At 30.5% G+C, this 16,640-nt stretch overlaps 2 protein-coding genes across 2 annotated transcripts in view; one reads left to right on the top strand and one right to left on the bottom strand.

Annotated features, from left to right (window-relative positions):
- Positions 1-1,538: 1,538 nt before the first annotated feature.
- LOC108692164 (cilia- and flagella-associated protein 100-like) lies at positions 1,539-15,586 on the bottom strand. The gene is made up of 7 exons (XM_018200321.1): positions 15,391-15,586; positions 14,713-14,935; positions 13,639-13,884; positions 4,314-4,686; positions 4,004-4,233; positions 2,684-3,007; positions 1,539-2,323 (listed from the first exon to the last, which is right to left on the bottom strand). The coding sequence occupies exons 1-7, from the start codon at positions 15,519-15,521 to the stop codon at positions 1,958-1,960; spliced, it is 1,893 nt and encodes a 630-aa protein (XP_018055810.1). The 5' UTR covers positions 15,522-15,586; the 3' UTR covers positions 1,539-1,957.
- Positions 6,574-16,640, top strand: part of LOC108692165 — a 25,840-nt gene continuing 15,773 nt past the window's right edge. The window contains exon 1 of the mRNA XM_018200322.1: positions 6,574-6,975. Coding sequence (XP_018055811.1) covers positions 6,895-6,975 — 81 coding nt within the window. The 5' untranslated portion in view covers positions 6,574-6,894. The remainder of the gene's footprint in view (positions 6,976-16,640) is intronic.

Here is a 16,640-nt window from a genome sequence, read left to right as displayed (position 1 = left end):
TATTCCCGATAACTAATGATATTCAACTATTCGGTCGAATAATAAAAAAAAAGTGCCGGATGATACTAGATGATACTGGATCCTTTTCGAATATCTGGTGCATCCCTAAATATAAACATTAACAAAATTACCTTCAATTTGCGAGAACACTTTTTAGAAAAAGATACCGCCGCGTTAGATTCCTAACGCAACGAAAATAAATAAATGTTGTGATGAAACATTATTTTGTCGGACTCACAACATTTTGCTGAGCTCATTGCTTGTTATGATATATTCGGTAGCAATTGCAACAACTTTCAGCGATTATCGCTAAATTGCAATGCTTTGTTTAGAAAATAAGTTACCATTCCATATTAGCAATTTATTCCACATTCTCTGCTTTTACCCTATATGTATAATTCGGCAAATAGCAAATAATTAGAAAAAATGTTATAAATATTAATTTTAATGTATTCATATATAATAAATTGTTACATATCTGTTTGATAATTGCAACACAGTATCAAAAGATAAAAAAAGGGATTAATTATAAAAATTATGTTGAAAAAATATATACAATTTGACAACTTTAATTCGTTTATAATTTAAAAAGTATTATAGTCTTAATATTAATTTTTGTATAAGATTTTTCATCTAAAATATTCTACAAAATCTGCCAGTGAAAGGACCTATACTTTTTCTGGGACACTACACATACATACACGTGCGCGCACACAACGCACATATGTATAAATATATACATACGCGCGCGCGCGCGCGCGTGTGTGTGTGTGTAACAACTATGAGCCAAAAGTCTGGAGATCAAGATCATTGCAGATTGTTTCTCTTATTTTCATTTTTACATTAAAAATGAAAATGAGAGGCATAACTTTCAATGATCTTGATTTTGACAAACGTTATCAAAATCATGACTCCAAACAACGTTTAAAAAGTTTGATCAAACATCTCGAATAATGTTATAATTGGCGGTACCTGAACTTTGTCAAATCTTATCTCGAAAAAGACTGACGGGTCAATTCTAAGCTAAATCATAAGGTGTTTATAACATGTTCTCATCATTTGTAAGTACTTACAAATGGCTTATAATTTTATTCAGTATTTTTACAGACAACCTTTACACAATTTCTTGCTCTTGATCATAAGATTTAATCATCATAAGACGAGAAATCGTAGACATTCATGAATAATGGTACGTCTTACAGTGTCTAAAATTACAATACTAGTCATAAATTTTTACAAGTTTTACAGGAATAAATTGCGAATCTTACGATTCTATTTAGATTTGACCTATTAATTAAAGGGAGATTTGACCTATTAAAAAAAGATCTCGATCTATTAAAAAAAAATCTCGACAACACTAATTGAAAAAGTAGACGTTTACTTTCAAAATTAAAATTGACTTTGAGAACTTCTCCATACACTCGAGATCAAATAAGTCTCTTTGATGTTCAAATTTTACAAGCTTATGAAACATTTTTTTCAAAAATAATACTTTTTTTATGAGATATTCGACTGTCCAGACTTTCGGTCCATTCTGTATGTGATCTCTATTAGTAGAGATTTTATTTAAAAAGTTGCTCGTGTGTAAAAAGAAAAAGAGATACTTGAAGATGAAGTGTATATCACAATCTTCTTATAAGTTTATAAGAAAGAATGTATAAATTGGCGCTTTGTAATCAAGATATCAAGCATGATTGTTGTTTTTATATCGACTATCGTCTCGAATTCTATTGTACGCTGTAGTTGCCTCTTGTTGTGTTTTATTATCTCTGAATATTTTATCTTGTGCTTCAACATTGATCGTTAAATCGCCTATTTATGTATACATATTAATTATTAATAGCGCTAAGTAATCGACAATGCGTAGCGCATTAGACTGATAGAATCCTTTCGGATATATACGCACGAGAAATTTTCAAATAAATGTGCTGATTCTGTTATGTTTTCAATAGTATATTCATTTTCTCTTTTCTTCTGCTTTTTCCTCTTCTTCCTCTTTCTCCTTTTCCCGTATTTGCTCTCGATTCGAAGATATATCATTAAATATCATTTTGTTTTTGATATCATCTCGCTTGCTCTGGAATGTCAAATTGAAATCATCCGGAAACTTGGAACGATATGTGACGAAGTCATCGCGTAATCTGCAGTAATCGGTGAAGAAGGTGAGATATTGAATTTCCTCATCCGTCGGTTTAAATAATTGTAATGGCGGCTTCATCTTGGTTATAATCGGTACTGAACGCCGAATTAATGGCCGTTTTTTGCTTATAGGTAATTCCATAACGCGCTTCAGAGCGTCCAATAATTGATGCATTAGTTCGAACTAGCAATCATGCAAATTATTACGAATTAAGTTATTGTTTGTATTAAATTATGAAACAATCGTGTAACATAATCGTTGTTTAAGATATTAAATTCAAGGTTATACTTAATGCATGTTAATTGCAAAATAACAAGTAAACTATTTAGTTCATAATATACAATAATAACAATAAATAACAGTAAAAGACAAACGAGCAATATTTTAATTAAGATAATAAAATTTAACTTATTACGTAAAGACAAATGTGTTTTGAACTTGCAAAATCTTTAAAAATCATAATTTTAGGCTTTCCCATGAGATTAACTCTTAAGACTCTCTTATTTACGAGTAAAAGATAAATGTTTAATATAAATTATTTACCTTTTTTGCGGCATCCTCCGCTTCCTTTATAACCTTCATCTCTTGACGGAATCCTTCCCGCTCACAAGCACGAACAATTTCGCGTGGCAGATTATCCAGCTGGAGATTAAGCTTCTCGTGCATTTTTTCAATCCATTTCATCATCGAAAAACTATTAAGATTCGCGTCGTTCGGACCTATGCAACTTTCATAGGCATCTTCTACGAAAACGCGAAGATAGAGTACTTCTTTAGAGCAGACAAGATGTCGAAAAACATCTTGGAGAAGATAATTAGCGTATTCCTCGAGATTTGCTGCTCTATTTTCTGCCTCAATGATGAAATTCTATCGGATACTTCGATTCGTAAGACTAAATTGTTAATGTTAAAGATATAATGAGAATTTAAAAAAGAAAAACGTATTTCATTAGAATTTATTTGAAATATTTTATGTATAGAATGTTTCCGAAAAATGATGATGAATCTAAAAAGATAATAGTCAAATTAAACAACTTATATGTAATTTGTATGTCGGATGACATCTCAAGACGATAGATATCAATTTTTGTTAAACATTATTAATGATAATGAGGTTGAAGAATCATTTTAAACACTTATGCAAAACAATAATTGAACAAAGTTCTAAAAACAATAATTTTTCATTTTATGAAATCTCTTATTATCAGCCTTTTAAGTTTGTCCCCACTTTTCAGAAATACTGTATATAAAAATCCAATGTTTTAGAAGCATGTAGTATTCATTGAAAAGTATTCATTAAAAATAAAATAATATTCAATCAACATAGATCGAAAAATTGATTTATCTTGGTAATCAAATTTTTATATTATAGTTCATAATATCTTTAATTTTTCGTATTTTACATTTTTAAGATTTCTGAAAACTATCTTAAATTCTTTTTTTTATTTATATTCGTTAAATTTTCTTCAGAAATAATAGAATGAAGTATCTTAGAATTCGTAAAAATTCTGAGAAACTTTCTAAAAAATTATAAAATTATACAAAAATTCTGAAAATTTTTAAATTTGTACATATATAAAAATTATAAAATATTATATGAAGAATTGTAGGAGAAAAATTTTCGCCAAAGTGAATTAAAAAGAAGACGTTTTTATATAAAAATGTAAGCACTATTAATGAATTTAGTTTTGGGAATTATTTTTGTTTTTAATATGATTCACTTTTCGGTCTTGATTAATCTTTCATTCTTTTCATTGTGAGTTATATCATTAAAATCTTAGAAACTTTTTTCAAACATCCAAAATGTATTAACGTGTTCAATTTATAAATCATGTGAACTCGATTGAATTGAATTGGTACGAACTTCTAAATCATTGATCGTTGAAGTAATTTCGCTGATCTCTTGTTTGATTTGCGCTTCAGTCACAGTGATTGTCATGGTTATGTCTGCCATCGGGGCAGCGAGGGATTCGAGATGTACGAGTGCATTTAAATTCTGGATCTCCATTGCCCGGAAGATGCGGATTAAATCGAATGGATCATCGAAGTACAATACAGCCGGGCCGGCATCAGTGGTGTCTTGTTCGAATAATTCTAACACGAAATGATTGTTCGTACATTAAGAAAAAAAATATTGAAAAATATTAAGCGCTAAACATTTCGCCCAGACTTACCTATCAATTTCTCCAAGGATGCAGTTTCATCTAGTGTTTTGTATCTGTTAAACAAGTCTACCGATGGAGTATCGACGAAGGTAATGCTTTTTTCTGGTTCGGATTGTTGGAACAAGTCGTACTTGGTCCTCCAAGCGACAGGTGACAAGCAATAAAGGAACATCTGGCACATTTTTACTAATCTCCAATTTTCTTCCAATACATAAACGTCCAATCTATTCTGACCGAATTGTTTCGCAAGCTCGTTCTTCTGGGTGCTAATCTCTTCCGTCAATTTCGTTTCCCATTCCGCTTTCTTCAGCATTTGCATACTTTTCTCGTGATCTTTCGATAGAAATTCGTCGAAGTCGCTTACGTATCGTCGACAACGATACTTTTGCAAAATAGTAAAACGGATGAATTTATGTCGAAATATATTCATTTGAGAAATTAGTATCATAGTGTCGGATAAGATGCTTCTTGCGCATGCTGGATAAGACATTTCTTGCGCGTATATGAAATGTCTTATTCAAACTAATTATTTTCATTGCTATTGATGATAAAAGGAAATATATAAAAGATAAATAATTATGAAAAAATGCATAAGAGAGAAATTATTATAAGGAATTTTTTCGAAGTTATACACAAAAAGATCAATATATTAAAATTTAATCAATAAACTTGAGTTTGGATTAGGTAATACATACAAACTTTCGTTCTTGAATAAGAGGGGCCCTTACGGAAAAAAACTGCTATTGCAATAGTACAATAAATAAATTCGACAGTAGTGTCTCAATACATGATATTAGGATAATATTCTAGTTTTTATATTCAATGTACTATGATCATACTGAATAAACTAGAAATATTAATGTAACGTCCCGATAAAATATCATTTCTCATATACTGTCAAGATATATTAAATATAGTATAATACTAAACTTCGATACTAATTTTGTACTATATTATATACCCAAAACCGAATATTCCCAAAACATCTTCAAAATTCGTGCGATATCTCTCGTGTATATCTATAATACATTTTTAGAATAAAAATAATAATCACAATATAAAATGTAAAACCAATGCTATCTGCATAAGTGATAACTTCTATTCTATAATATAACTTCTTACAACGACGACCCTCCTGCCGCCGGATCGAAATCTATCTTATCTGTGTCGAAATTCTCACTTTCGCGTAGTACTGTCTCTAAAAAAAATTATCGCATTATTTAGGCCGCATCCATAATTCTTATTTTATGATCCTCTTAAATAATGTCTTAAAATAAACATTCATTAATCTTACAAGGAATCTTTTTCAAATGTCACTCGCCGATTTTTCTCATTTTTTGGTTCAAGATATCAAAAAGTGATTTTTCATATCAAAAATAACTGTCAATATTAATCATAACTTGTACACGGTATTTTATTTTTAATAATGAATTAAAATTCTTCGAAAATAACGCGTTTCTGCCAAAAATGTTTCAAACAATAACAAAAATTGTTTGATTTCGAAAGAAATATAGAATAGCGTTTTTTATTTGGCCTTGAGAACTTCTGCGGAAGTGATTTCATAATCAATTAAATTTTTTTAGTGAAATTATGATTTTTAGACGCAAATTGATTCCTCATCATTCTACAAAATTCTTACAAAAATGCTAGTTTAAAATGATAAAAAAAATGTTTGAAACATTTGTGGCAGAAACGCGTTATTTTCGAAGAATTTCATTATTAAAAATGAAATATATAAGCGCTATTATTATAAGGTTAATATTGAGCAATTATTTTTGGCATGAAAACTTTTTGATGTCTTGAATTAAAATTCAAAGAATGAGAAAAATTAGCGAGTGACACTTGAAAAAGGTTCCCTAATTGTTAGTCGCGAAATAGCTCGGATTGTTCTGATAACGAGAATAAGATTAGATTTGTATGGAGGAGAGAGAGGAAGAGAAGAAGAGAGGGAGAGAGGAAAGGGAAAGAAGGAGGGAGAGGAGGGGAGAGAGAGAGAAAGAGAGAGAGAGAGAGAGAGAGAGAGAGAGAGAGACGAGTGTTAATAAAATATGAAACAAGTTTTAAGAATGTGACAAGAGAAACGGTATTTATTGAGTTATTAAAGTAGCACAAGATATAAAAATGTATAATATTCGCGATTCATAATACGCCAATAATTCAGAGTGAGAATATATAAATATGTCTGTGTGTGTGATGGATATGTGACAGAGTGAATACAATACATACATGTATATGTGTCGTGTATCGTGAAAGCGGTATGCGGAATTTATTCGTAACGGATATTACAGCTAGACGTATATGTGTAGAGCTCGCGGTGCGCGGACGGGCCTCATGACGGATAATGCCAATTCGGATCGCGGTATTGCGGCTGGCATGTCGATATAAACGCGTCATATTCAGAATGCGGTGGTCCGTATACGCGGTGAACGCGATAGTACGAGATTCTGTATGCGATTACAAGATTTCTTCTGAAGATAATGAAGATGGCGACTACCGAAAACGCTCGATAGAGGCAAAAAACTCTTCTACTCCTGCGTTTTATTCTGATGTACAGAGATTTGACTGACTCGCCGACTGCTGAGAATACTCAATGGAAGCAAAATACGCTCTATCCTCTTTTCTCGCTAGGATCGCAATGGATGGGAGAGAGAACACAAATAAAATGCTCACAGTATGTATCACAATAATAATATCGCAGCAATATTATTTTTTCATTGCAATATTACAATAAAGTAGCAAAAATATCATTGAAATATTACTGAGAAATATTATTGAGATGTCACAGTTATATAAGAATGTCCGCGAAAATGAGGAGATATTACTGAGATATATCACATCAAGAATATCACTATAATATTATACTAAGAGGAATATCACTATAATATTATGTATTTCTGCGATATTTATATAATTATATTTATGAGATATTTATTGGGAAAAATTAAAGAGAATTTTGTAAAGAATTTATTGAATTGATTTTTAATGTTATTCCATATGACATTAATTATTCCAATGAATATTTTAAAAATTATGTAATATGATATTAATTAAAAAATACTATTGATTGTCAATGCAATAACTATTATATAATATTATAATAAACTGAAACAGTTATAATAAATTTATAAAATTATGTATGTATAATTTTGTGATATTTTAAAACATCTTAATGACGTCTCTAATGTCAATAAAACATAATGAAAGCGTTATTAATTACTCTGCTTAAGACATCATATCGCTACAATATTATTATGATACTTCAATGCTGGTTATCAAATGTAATACATCATAATATTTCTGTGATATTATATTGGTACATTGCAATATTACTGTGATATTACTGTAATATTGCATGCTATGTGGATGGTATGTACATATATGACCGAGAGGAAGAAAGAGCACGAATATATATAAGATGGTAAGTAGAACCGCAATGAGAAGAAGAAGAAATACGCATAAGATAGTAAATATAGGACTGCGACAAATGGAAGAAAGAAAAAAACCTTTTTCTCCTCAGACTTTTCGCAAGCGACAAATTTATTTCCTTCCTTACTTCGCGCATGGAGTACCCCGCGCCACGCGTTCCGCTAAAGTCATTTGATTTATAAAGTACAAACTCGCATTCATTTTGACGCGGCCATTTCAAATTTATGCATTTGTATATACGTACTTTATTTGGGAAAATGAAGTCAAGTACGTAAATCAATGTTTTTTAATTGTAATTTGTTTATTCATAAAGAAAAAATATATATAAATGTTTGATTTATGTATTTTTTAATATGAATTTATTTATTGTAGAAGTTTAGTGCACAAAAGTGCATGAAGATATATAAGTACAGTTTAAAAGATGAACCACTGACCATCTTGAAATTGTACTATGTGCACTATTTCGTGATTTTTACGCAATATTTTTGAAATCAATTATGATATTTTATAAATCTAGTGACTTTAACTCCGCGCGACTCAAGCACCACTTGCTGGTTGTATCTATGAATAGAACTGGCCTATCTTCCCTATTAAAAAAAAAATTAAAAGTAGGGAAAGCCTTTATTAATCGATACAAAATATTATTAAGAGTGTTATTTTAAATTATTTAAAAATTCATATTGGAGTTATATATTATGATCATCATTTTTTATAATAGTAATTTGTAAAATGCGCATTTAAAGTTCAGAAATAAAAATTTTACTTAATTATATTAATATTATTAGGTGTACAACTTTGCTTCCGCCGTTTTCCTATAGATGGCTTTAGCGGTAAGTGGTGGTCGAAATAAATAGATCATAGACGTCATACAATAAACTTGGGCATCTGTCAACATAACCCCATAGAAACATTAGTCGATTTGTGTCTGCATCATAAAGTTATTCTCGATTGAAAATGTCAGTTTACGAGCCAAATTCTCGTCATTTGCGGGAGGTTTTAATTTTTTGCTTCAATATGAAGAAATCTGCGGCTGAGGCTCATCGAATGCTCTCAAATACTTATGGTGAGGCCGCTATTAGTGAAAGAACGTGTCGTGAGTGGTTTCAACGCTTCAAGAACGGTGATTTTGACGTCGAAGACCGGCATAGCGGTGGAAGAGAGAAGGTTTTCGAAGATGCAGAATTGGAGGCATTACTTGAGCAAGACTCATGTCAAAATCAAGAAGAATTGGCACGATCATTGGGAGTGACTTAACAAGCCATTTCAAAACGCCTCAAAGCCATGGGAATGATTCAGAAGCAAGGAAATTGAGTGCCGTACGAATTGAAGCCGAGAGATGTTGAACGGCGTTTGTTTGCTTGTGAACAGCTGCTTGAAAGGCAAAGACGGAAGGGATTTCGCATTGTGACTGGGGACGAAAAATGAGTTCATTACGATAATCCCAAGCGCAGAAAATCATGGGGAGTTCCCGGCCATGCTTCCACGTCGACGGCCAAACCGAATATTCACGGCTCCAAGGTCATGCTCTGTATTTGGTGGGACCAGCTCGGCGTAGTGTATTATGAACTGTTAAAACCGACTGAAACAATCACAGGCGATCGGTATCGAACGCAATTGATGCATTTGAGCCGAGCATTGAAAGACAAACGGTCGCAATACAACGAGAGACACGATAAAGTGATTTTGCAGCATGACAATGCTCGACCCCATGTTGCCGAAAGTGGTCAAGACATACTTGGAAACGTTGAAATGGGAAGTCCTACCTCACCCGCCGTATTCTCCAGACGTTGCTCCCTCTGACTATCACTTGTTTCGATCAATGGCATACGGCCTGGCTGACCAGCACTTCCGGTCTTATGAAGAAGTAAAAAATTGGATCGATTCGTGGATAGCCTCAAAAGATGACCAGTTTTTTCGACGCGGGATTCGTACGCTACCTGAAAGATGGGAAAAAGTAGTGGCCAGCGATGGACAATACTTTGAATCATAAATGTATAACTAGTTTTTTACAATAAAGCCTCGAATTTCGGAAAAAAAAAACGGCGGAAGCAAACTTGTATACCTAATATATTATTTTATATCAGCTTCATTTTTCTAGCTTTCATGCTAGTGATAATTTAAAAAATGTTTTTTTCGTTTTTTTAATTCTAAAAAACAATATAATTTCTTATAATAACATCTGTGAAAATAATATAATTAATTTAAATAAATATATGTAGATGATCTTTAAATCGCTGGAAATATGATTTTTAATAAGATTATTATAAGATTTTAATGCAGATTATCTTTCTTTCAAAACAAAATAATTTTTTTTACATAATTTTTCCATATCATCGATTGCAAGAAAATATTTCATATAATTGCACAAAGTAAAATACTTCGCATCTTATAATAAAACAAAAAAATTTTGATAAAGAGTGCAGCCAAATAGATAAGAGAGACAGAAACTAGGTGGGCACCGGGGCTAAGCTGACATTTGAATTTTGAGTGACAAAAATATATCTTATAAGTTTCCATATATGAGTTCCAATATAGTAGATGACATCTCGTGTATCTTCTCTACCAATGAAATTTGGTTAGTTTAGATGCCACGTTATTATGTTTAGGTAGTCAAAAATAATTTTTGAGATTTTTCGAGTCACATCATTTTTTGTGAATGAAATGAAGTTACAAACTAAAACTTTTTTTATTGCTATCTTGTAGTCTTATAATCACTCTATAAAACGCTAATAATTATTTGACTAAAATCGTTTATTTTGTTATTGAAAATTGCAATTGAAAAAAAGATGCCCACTTAGTCCCGGTCTTCCCCATATTCGTATATGGAGAATGTGCTCCTAATTCTGAGTGAAATTAACCCCATACAGCCCTAATTTTGACAGTGAAATTAACCCATATAGCACCGAAAATTTTCAGAAATATCTCAGAAATACTTCAACTGAAAAGTGAAACATTTCATAAAAATTGAGAAATATGTCTGCAACATTTCTGAGACAGCTCTGAAATAGCAAAATGTCCGCGATTCTTATACATGAAACCTTGTTGAAAGGTTAATGAAATGTTATAGAAAAGATCTATTATACAATCTTTTTGAAATCAATATAATATGATGAATGCCTTTTTTTCGAGACAACACAGGTTAGTCTAGTAGTGTAACAATTTATTATTTTCTTAGAAAATTGAACGGTAAACGTTCAACCTCTGCTTTTGGGTGTCCTTTTTACTATAAAATTAAAATAATCAAATAATCAAATACATGTTATGCGAGTGATTTTTTTAACACGCCTATCGTATCTGGTTCAGAATTTTTTGAAATTTTTTGAATTTAAAAAGTTTCAGCTATTTCTAGTACTACAAAAAGTGATGTTCAAATATATACTTGATTGATATTTAAATAATATTTAAATTTATTAATGTTGACATAATAAATATTATTTAAGTATCGATTAAACATATATTTAAATATCATTTCTGAAGTACTTAAAATTTATTAAGAATTTTGGCCATTAGTCATACGCATTTGTGATCTGTTTATAGATTAAAACTTGTTGATAAACTTAAAGTATTTCTCAAAAATAGTAATTATATCGCCAACTATTTTGATTAATTAATCATATGTATAAAAGGACATATACATAATTACTGAAAAAAATTATACTTACAGTTTCCACACAATATCATTATTCATATACAAAAGTTTTTCGCAATTAAAGTAGAACAAATTAAAATAGAACAATAACATTAAAATGACATTAAACTGAATCGTGATCAAAAAATGATTAATAAAAAAAAATGACATTTATTATTGGGAGTACAAATAAGTTTCCGTCGTTTGCAAAAGACGGCGCCACTAATAAACTATAATTAAAATTGTTTGATGTAAAACGACACATCGTAAGATTGGACATCCGGCAACACCATAACCTTGAAATATTAGCGATTTTGTATCAACATCATATTTTTTTTTTTGTATGAAAATGTCGAGTTTTGAGCCGAATAAACGTCATTTGCGAGAACTTTTGATTTACTTCTTTAATTTGAAGAAATCTGCAGCTCATAAATCTTGTAGAAGCATGTGGTGATGCTGTCTTAAGTGAGAGAAGTTGTCGTGAGCGGTTTCAAAAATTTAAGAACGGTGAATTTGACGTCGAAGACAAAGAACATAGGGGAAGGCCGAAAGTGTACGAAGACGCGGAATTGGAAGTATTATTGGATGAAGATTCGTGCCAAACGCAAAAAGAACTTGCACTTACATTAGGAGTGACTCAACAAACAATTTCATATCGTTTGAAATCATTCAATGGGAATGATTCAAAAGCAAGGGAATTGGGTTCCATACTGAAGCCGAGAAACGTTGAACGCCGATTTTTCCCATGTAAAATGCTGCTTGCCAGGCATAAACGAAAGGGTTGCATCATATAGTCACTGGTGATGAAAAATGGATTCACTATGATAACCCAAAGAAGAGGAAATCATGGGGATCACCTGGTTTCAACATCGACAGCCAAGCCGAATATTCATGGAAAAAAACTCATGTTGTGTATTTGGTGGGATCAGCTTGGTGTCGTGTATTATGAGTTGCTCAAACCGAATGAGACCATTACTAGGGCTCTCTACCGAACACAATTGATGAGATTGAGCCGAGCACTCGAGGAAAAATGCGCCCACTACTACTTTAGGCATGACAAAATTATTCTCTTGCATGATAATGCTCGACCACATGTTACGGCACTGGTCAAAACCTACTTAGAAACACTCAAATGGGAAGTTCTACCCCACCCGCCGTATTCTTCAGACATTACTCCTTCTGACTATCACTTGTTCCGGTCGATGACGCATAGCCTGTCTGAGCAACACTTCACATCATATGAAGATATCAAAAATTGTTGATGCGATGATTGGATAGCCTCAAAAGATGAAGTGTTCTTGCGACGCGGTATCCACATGCTATCAGAAAAATGGGAAAAAGTAGTGACTAGCGATGGCCATTACTTTGAATAAAACATTATGTACCGTTCTTTCACAATAAATACTTAATTTTTGAAAAAACGGCGGAAACTTATTCGTATTTCCAATATTTAGTAAACATTTTAACATTTCATGATTTTTTGTTCTATTTAAATGTATTTTTCAATTTATTGCCTATAATAAATTTTAGAAACATTTCTGTGAAAATTTCATATGACATATTGCAGAATCTTTTCAGAATTATTGCACATGAGATGTGAAAGATTGAAATATTTCTGAAAACTTTCTGCAATAATCGATACTGTGGAAGAGTTAAAAAATAGATATCAAATGAAAAATCTCGGTAAGCTGAATACAAATATATATTTCTATTTTCTGTTCCAAAGTTATAGACTCCAAAGTTATAGAGTTTCAAAGTTTTGAATTCAAAACGATTTTTTATGACTGCGTTCGGAGAGCGTACTATCAATGTTATTTGTGTCATATTATCCTTGTTTCACATTTAATAGACAATGAAAATAGAATGATACAAATAGCAACTCTCCGAATGCAACCTATGTGCGGCACAGCCGCACACTATTCATGTATTCATTCAATGTATTCAGCAGAGAAAGCAGCTTTATTATTGCAATTATTGTAAAATTCTTTAGTATGATTGATTTATACATTTAAATCCATAAGGAATCAAAAGCAAAAATTCTTCGTATTAAAGAATTTTAAAACAGTTACCAAAACTGCTTTCTCTGCTAAATGCACTATTATATAGATTAGGCGATTCATTTAATATCTATTTTAATCCTTTCACTGCTAGAATTGGCACATTTTAGCCGCACTCTTTCTTATTGTTTTTTTATTGTAAAGCGCAGCCTTATGTAATTGTTATTATTTTATAAATATTTCTCTTAAAAAAATATTAATTTAATTACGTTAAAGTTTATACCTGGATTTGTCGTAATCGATGTGTCTCTTGCTCAAATTGTTGATCGATGCGAATACAATTATCTTTTTCTTGACTAATGAGAAGTTTTGTTTTTAATATCTCTCTTGTATCTTGGATATACTCTTTTAATAAAAGCTTTTTTTTCACAGGTCTACCGGATAATTCTGTAAAATATTCTGGATGTACATCCGTCATGGCAATCACTTTATCCAACTCTTTATGTTTTTTTGCTTCTTCTGCTTCTATCTCAACGTCCACCTGTGCAAAATTTTTTAGGAAGCATATAATGCATAATATATATATATATATATATCTATTAAAATTTTCTTTCAGTTTCTTTCTTTTTTATTTTCCTACATTTTACGAAACTTAGAAATAAAAAGACGATTCCGATAAAATTTCCTTAGAATTTCCTTAGAATAAAAATTTCCTTAGAATTTTTTGCATAATTCTTCAAAATTTCTATAAATAGTAGGAGGAATCCGAGATTTGACCATATGGAAGAATTGAATTACTTTATATTTCTCGTTCAAATTTTCATATCACTTGCATGGCTATCAAGCTGACAACTATTTGTGTTTCGAGAAATGTGAAATCAAAATTGCATGATCCATACGTCGTAGTTTGACAATTGCTTAGCCTGTAATTTGAATGAGACATTTGAAGTGGTTCAACTCTCTCATATGATCAAGTCTTCTGAATTCCCCTTATAACTTTTTAAGAAATTTCTTCGAATTGTTATACAAATATTTTTTAGAAATGTCTAAAAAAGTTTATATATTTTCCAAAACTTTTTATGTATATGATTTCTGAAACGTTCTAAGTTTTTACATAATTTTTCTATAATTTCTGAAAAAAACTTATAAAATCTAAAAAAGTTTAGATTTTTCAGAAATCTGTTTAATATAAATATTTTAAAATATTGTGAAATTTTATCAGATTTTTTTCACCAAGGATTATATATTAATGGTTAATATATATTTTAAGAATTTAATAAATTAAATTATATAATATTATACTACACATAAATATATTCATCAGAGATCTCAATAATAATAAATAAGCACAACTTACGTGTAATCTTCGTAAAATATCATGGGATTGCAAAGTTTTATGTCGATCCTTGTAGGCTTTTCTGTCGCGTTTGGCTATTGCTTTCTTTTTCAGCACTTTCCACCATTGAAGATGAGCCAAGGTTTGGGAACAAGAAGGAAAAGCAAAAGGCGATTGTTGTTCATCCTTTACATTTTCACCTTCATTTAAGAATTTGTGATGACCGCTAGTCGACCGTCGCATTCTAAGTAATTGACAATTTTTCGCACAATTTTACAACAAATTGGAGCTTTCATGTTCTTCAAAAGCACGAATATATGCTCATATGCTTTTATTTCAAATCAAGAAGGCATGAAAGAAAAATGCAGCTAATGCTTATTTTTATCAATGTAGATTGGCTGCGTTCAGTAAAACACAATAGTTTTCCAATCGTATTATGATTCTCTGCTGAGATAGAATCATTCCTCTTGTTTTAAAAGCATAATCCAATCAGCGTAAAGAAATCTTCTAACAGTTACAAAATAAACATTCTGCTGAATGCAGCCATTGACTTTAATGACTTTAATTTTAGTTTACTATTTATTTCTTTTTTTAATTCTTAAAACAAGTTAAACTAAGAATAAAATTAATCTACATTGGTAGAAATAGACATAAGAGATGGAAAAGAGGCATAAAATTTGGTTTTCGTGGTTATATAACCTTGAAAAATTGCGACCCCTGTTAAAAGTTGATCCAGTCCCATGCGTTACGCGCAATTTTCTGCATGTCGTCAGCTGATGGATTCTTTGGTCGACTTCGGAAAAGTTCATCTTCCGCGTTTTATTTTTCATTAATCTGAATTAAAAGCACACAAAAATTCACAGTAACTATTATGAGAGCCATCGAATCACACCGAACGGAGATATCTAATTTGTTTGACATGCGCTTTGCGTTCTTCTGGATGTAGAGCTGCGTTCAATAAGCTATAGATATATTTTTGTCTCACAGATTTCCCGATAAAAAATTTTTAAATAAGAATATTCTATAAAAAAATATCTTACAAAGATAAAAAAAATACGCCAAGTATAGCATAAATGCATTCAAAAGAACGTATGCAACGAAAAAAAAAATTTATATTTATTTAAAAGTCATAAATAAATACACTGAAAAAATATTTTAATTAAAAAAAATTTTATTTGATCAAAAAAAATAGTTTCTTTAAATACTAGCAATGATAATATTTATTTGACAATATTTATTTAAATCTTGCAATGAAAATTATGTAAATTAAAAGATGATAATATAAAACAGTCTTATAATCCTTGAATACCTTGAATCCTAGAAAACTCCTTAAAATCCTCGAATTTAATACATCCTGGAAAACTTCTTAAGTCCTGAAATTTAATGCATTTTAGAAAACTCCTAAAAATCTTTAGAATTACAAAACTGATCTGGATTTTTGTCATTCTTTCAATCTAAAAAATCGTATTATAAAACGTGTAAAAAGTTAAAAAGTATTTTGTTACATATCATAGATGAGTTTAAAATAAATTGTAATGTCCAATAAGTATTCTATTTACTAATTAGAATCTACATGCAGAATTGTACAAAACTATGAGTCAATTAACACACACACACAATTACAAATTACAATTACAATGTAATTCTTTTAATTCAAATTACAATTACAATGTAATTCTTAATTCAATTAGTAATTATATTTTGTAATTATTAATTGCTGAAAACAATTAAATGAAATAATTGCAAAAAGTAATTGTAAACAGATTACAATTATTTAATTGTTAATTGTTAATTGATTAATGAGAGTAAGAGCAATTAATGCCTTATATAGAATATTATTGTATATAAATGTATTCTTTCTAAAAATGGCATTTCATCGATATTATGTTCTTATACATATGAAAAATAATAAAATTTACCTACTAATCATGAAGAGCAGAATTTCAAAA

This window comes from Atta colombica, unplaced genomic scaffold (genome assembly GCF_001594045.1).
Source record: "Atta colombica isolate Treedump-2 unplaced genomic scaffold, Acol1.0 scaffold63, whole genome shotgun sequence".
NCBI classification, from domain to species: Eukaryota; Metazoa; Arthropoda; class Insecta; order Hymenoptera; family Formicidae; genus Atta; species Atta colombica.
Note: the sequence above shows the minus strand (reverse complement) of the source record. Positions and strands in the feature narration are given on the sequence as shown.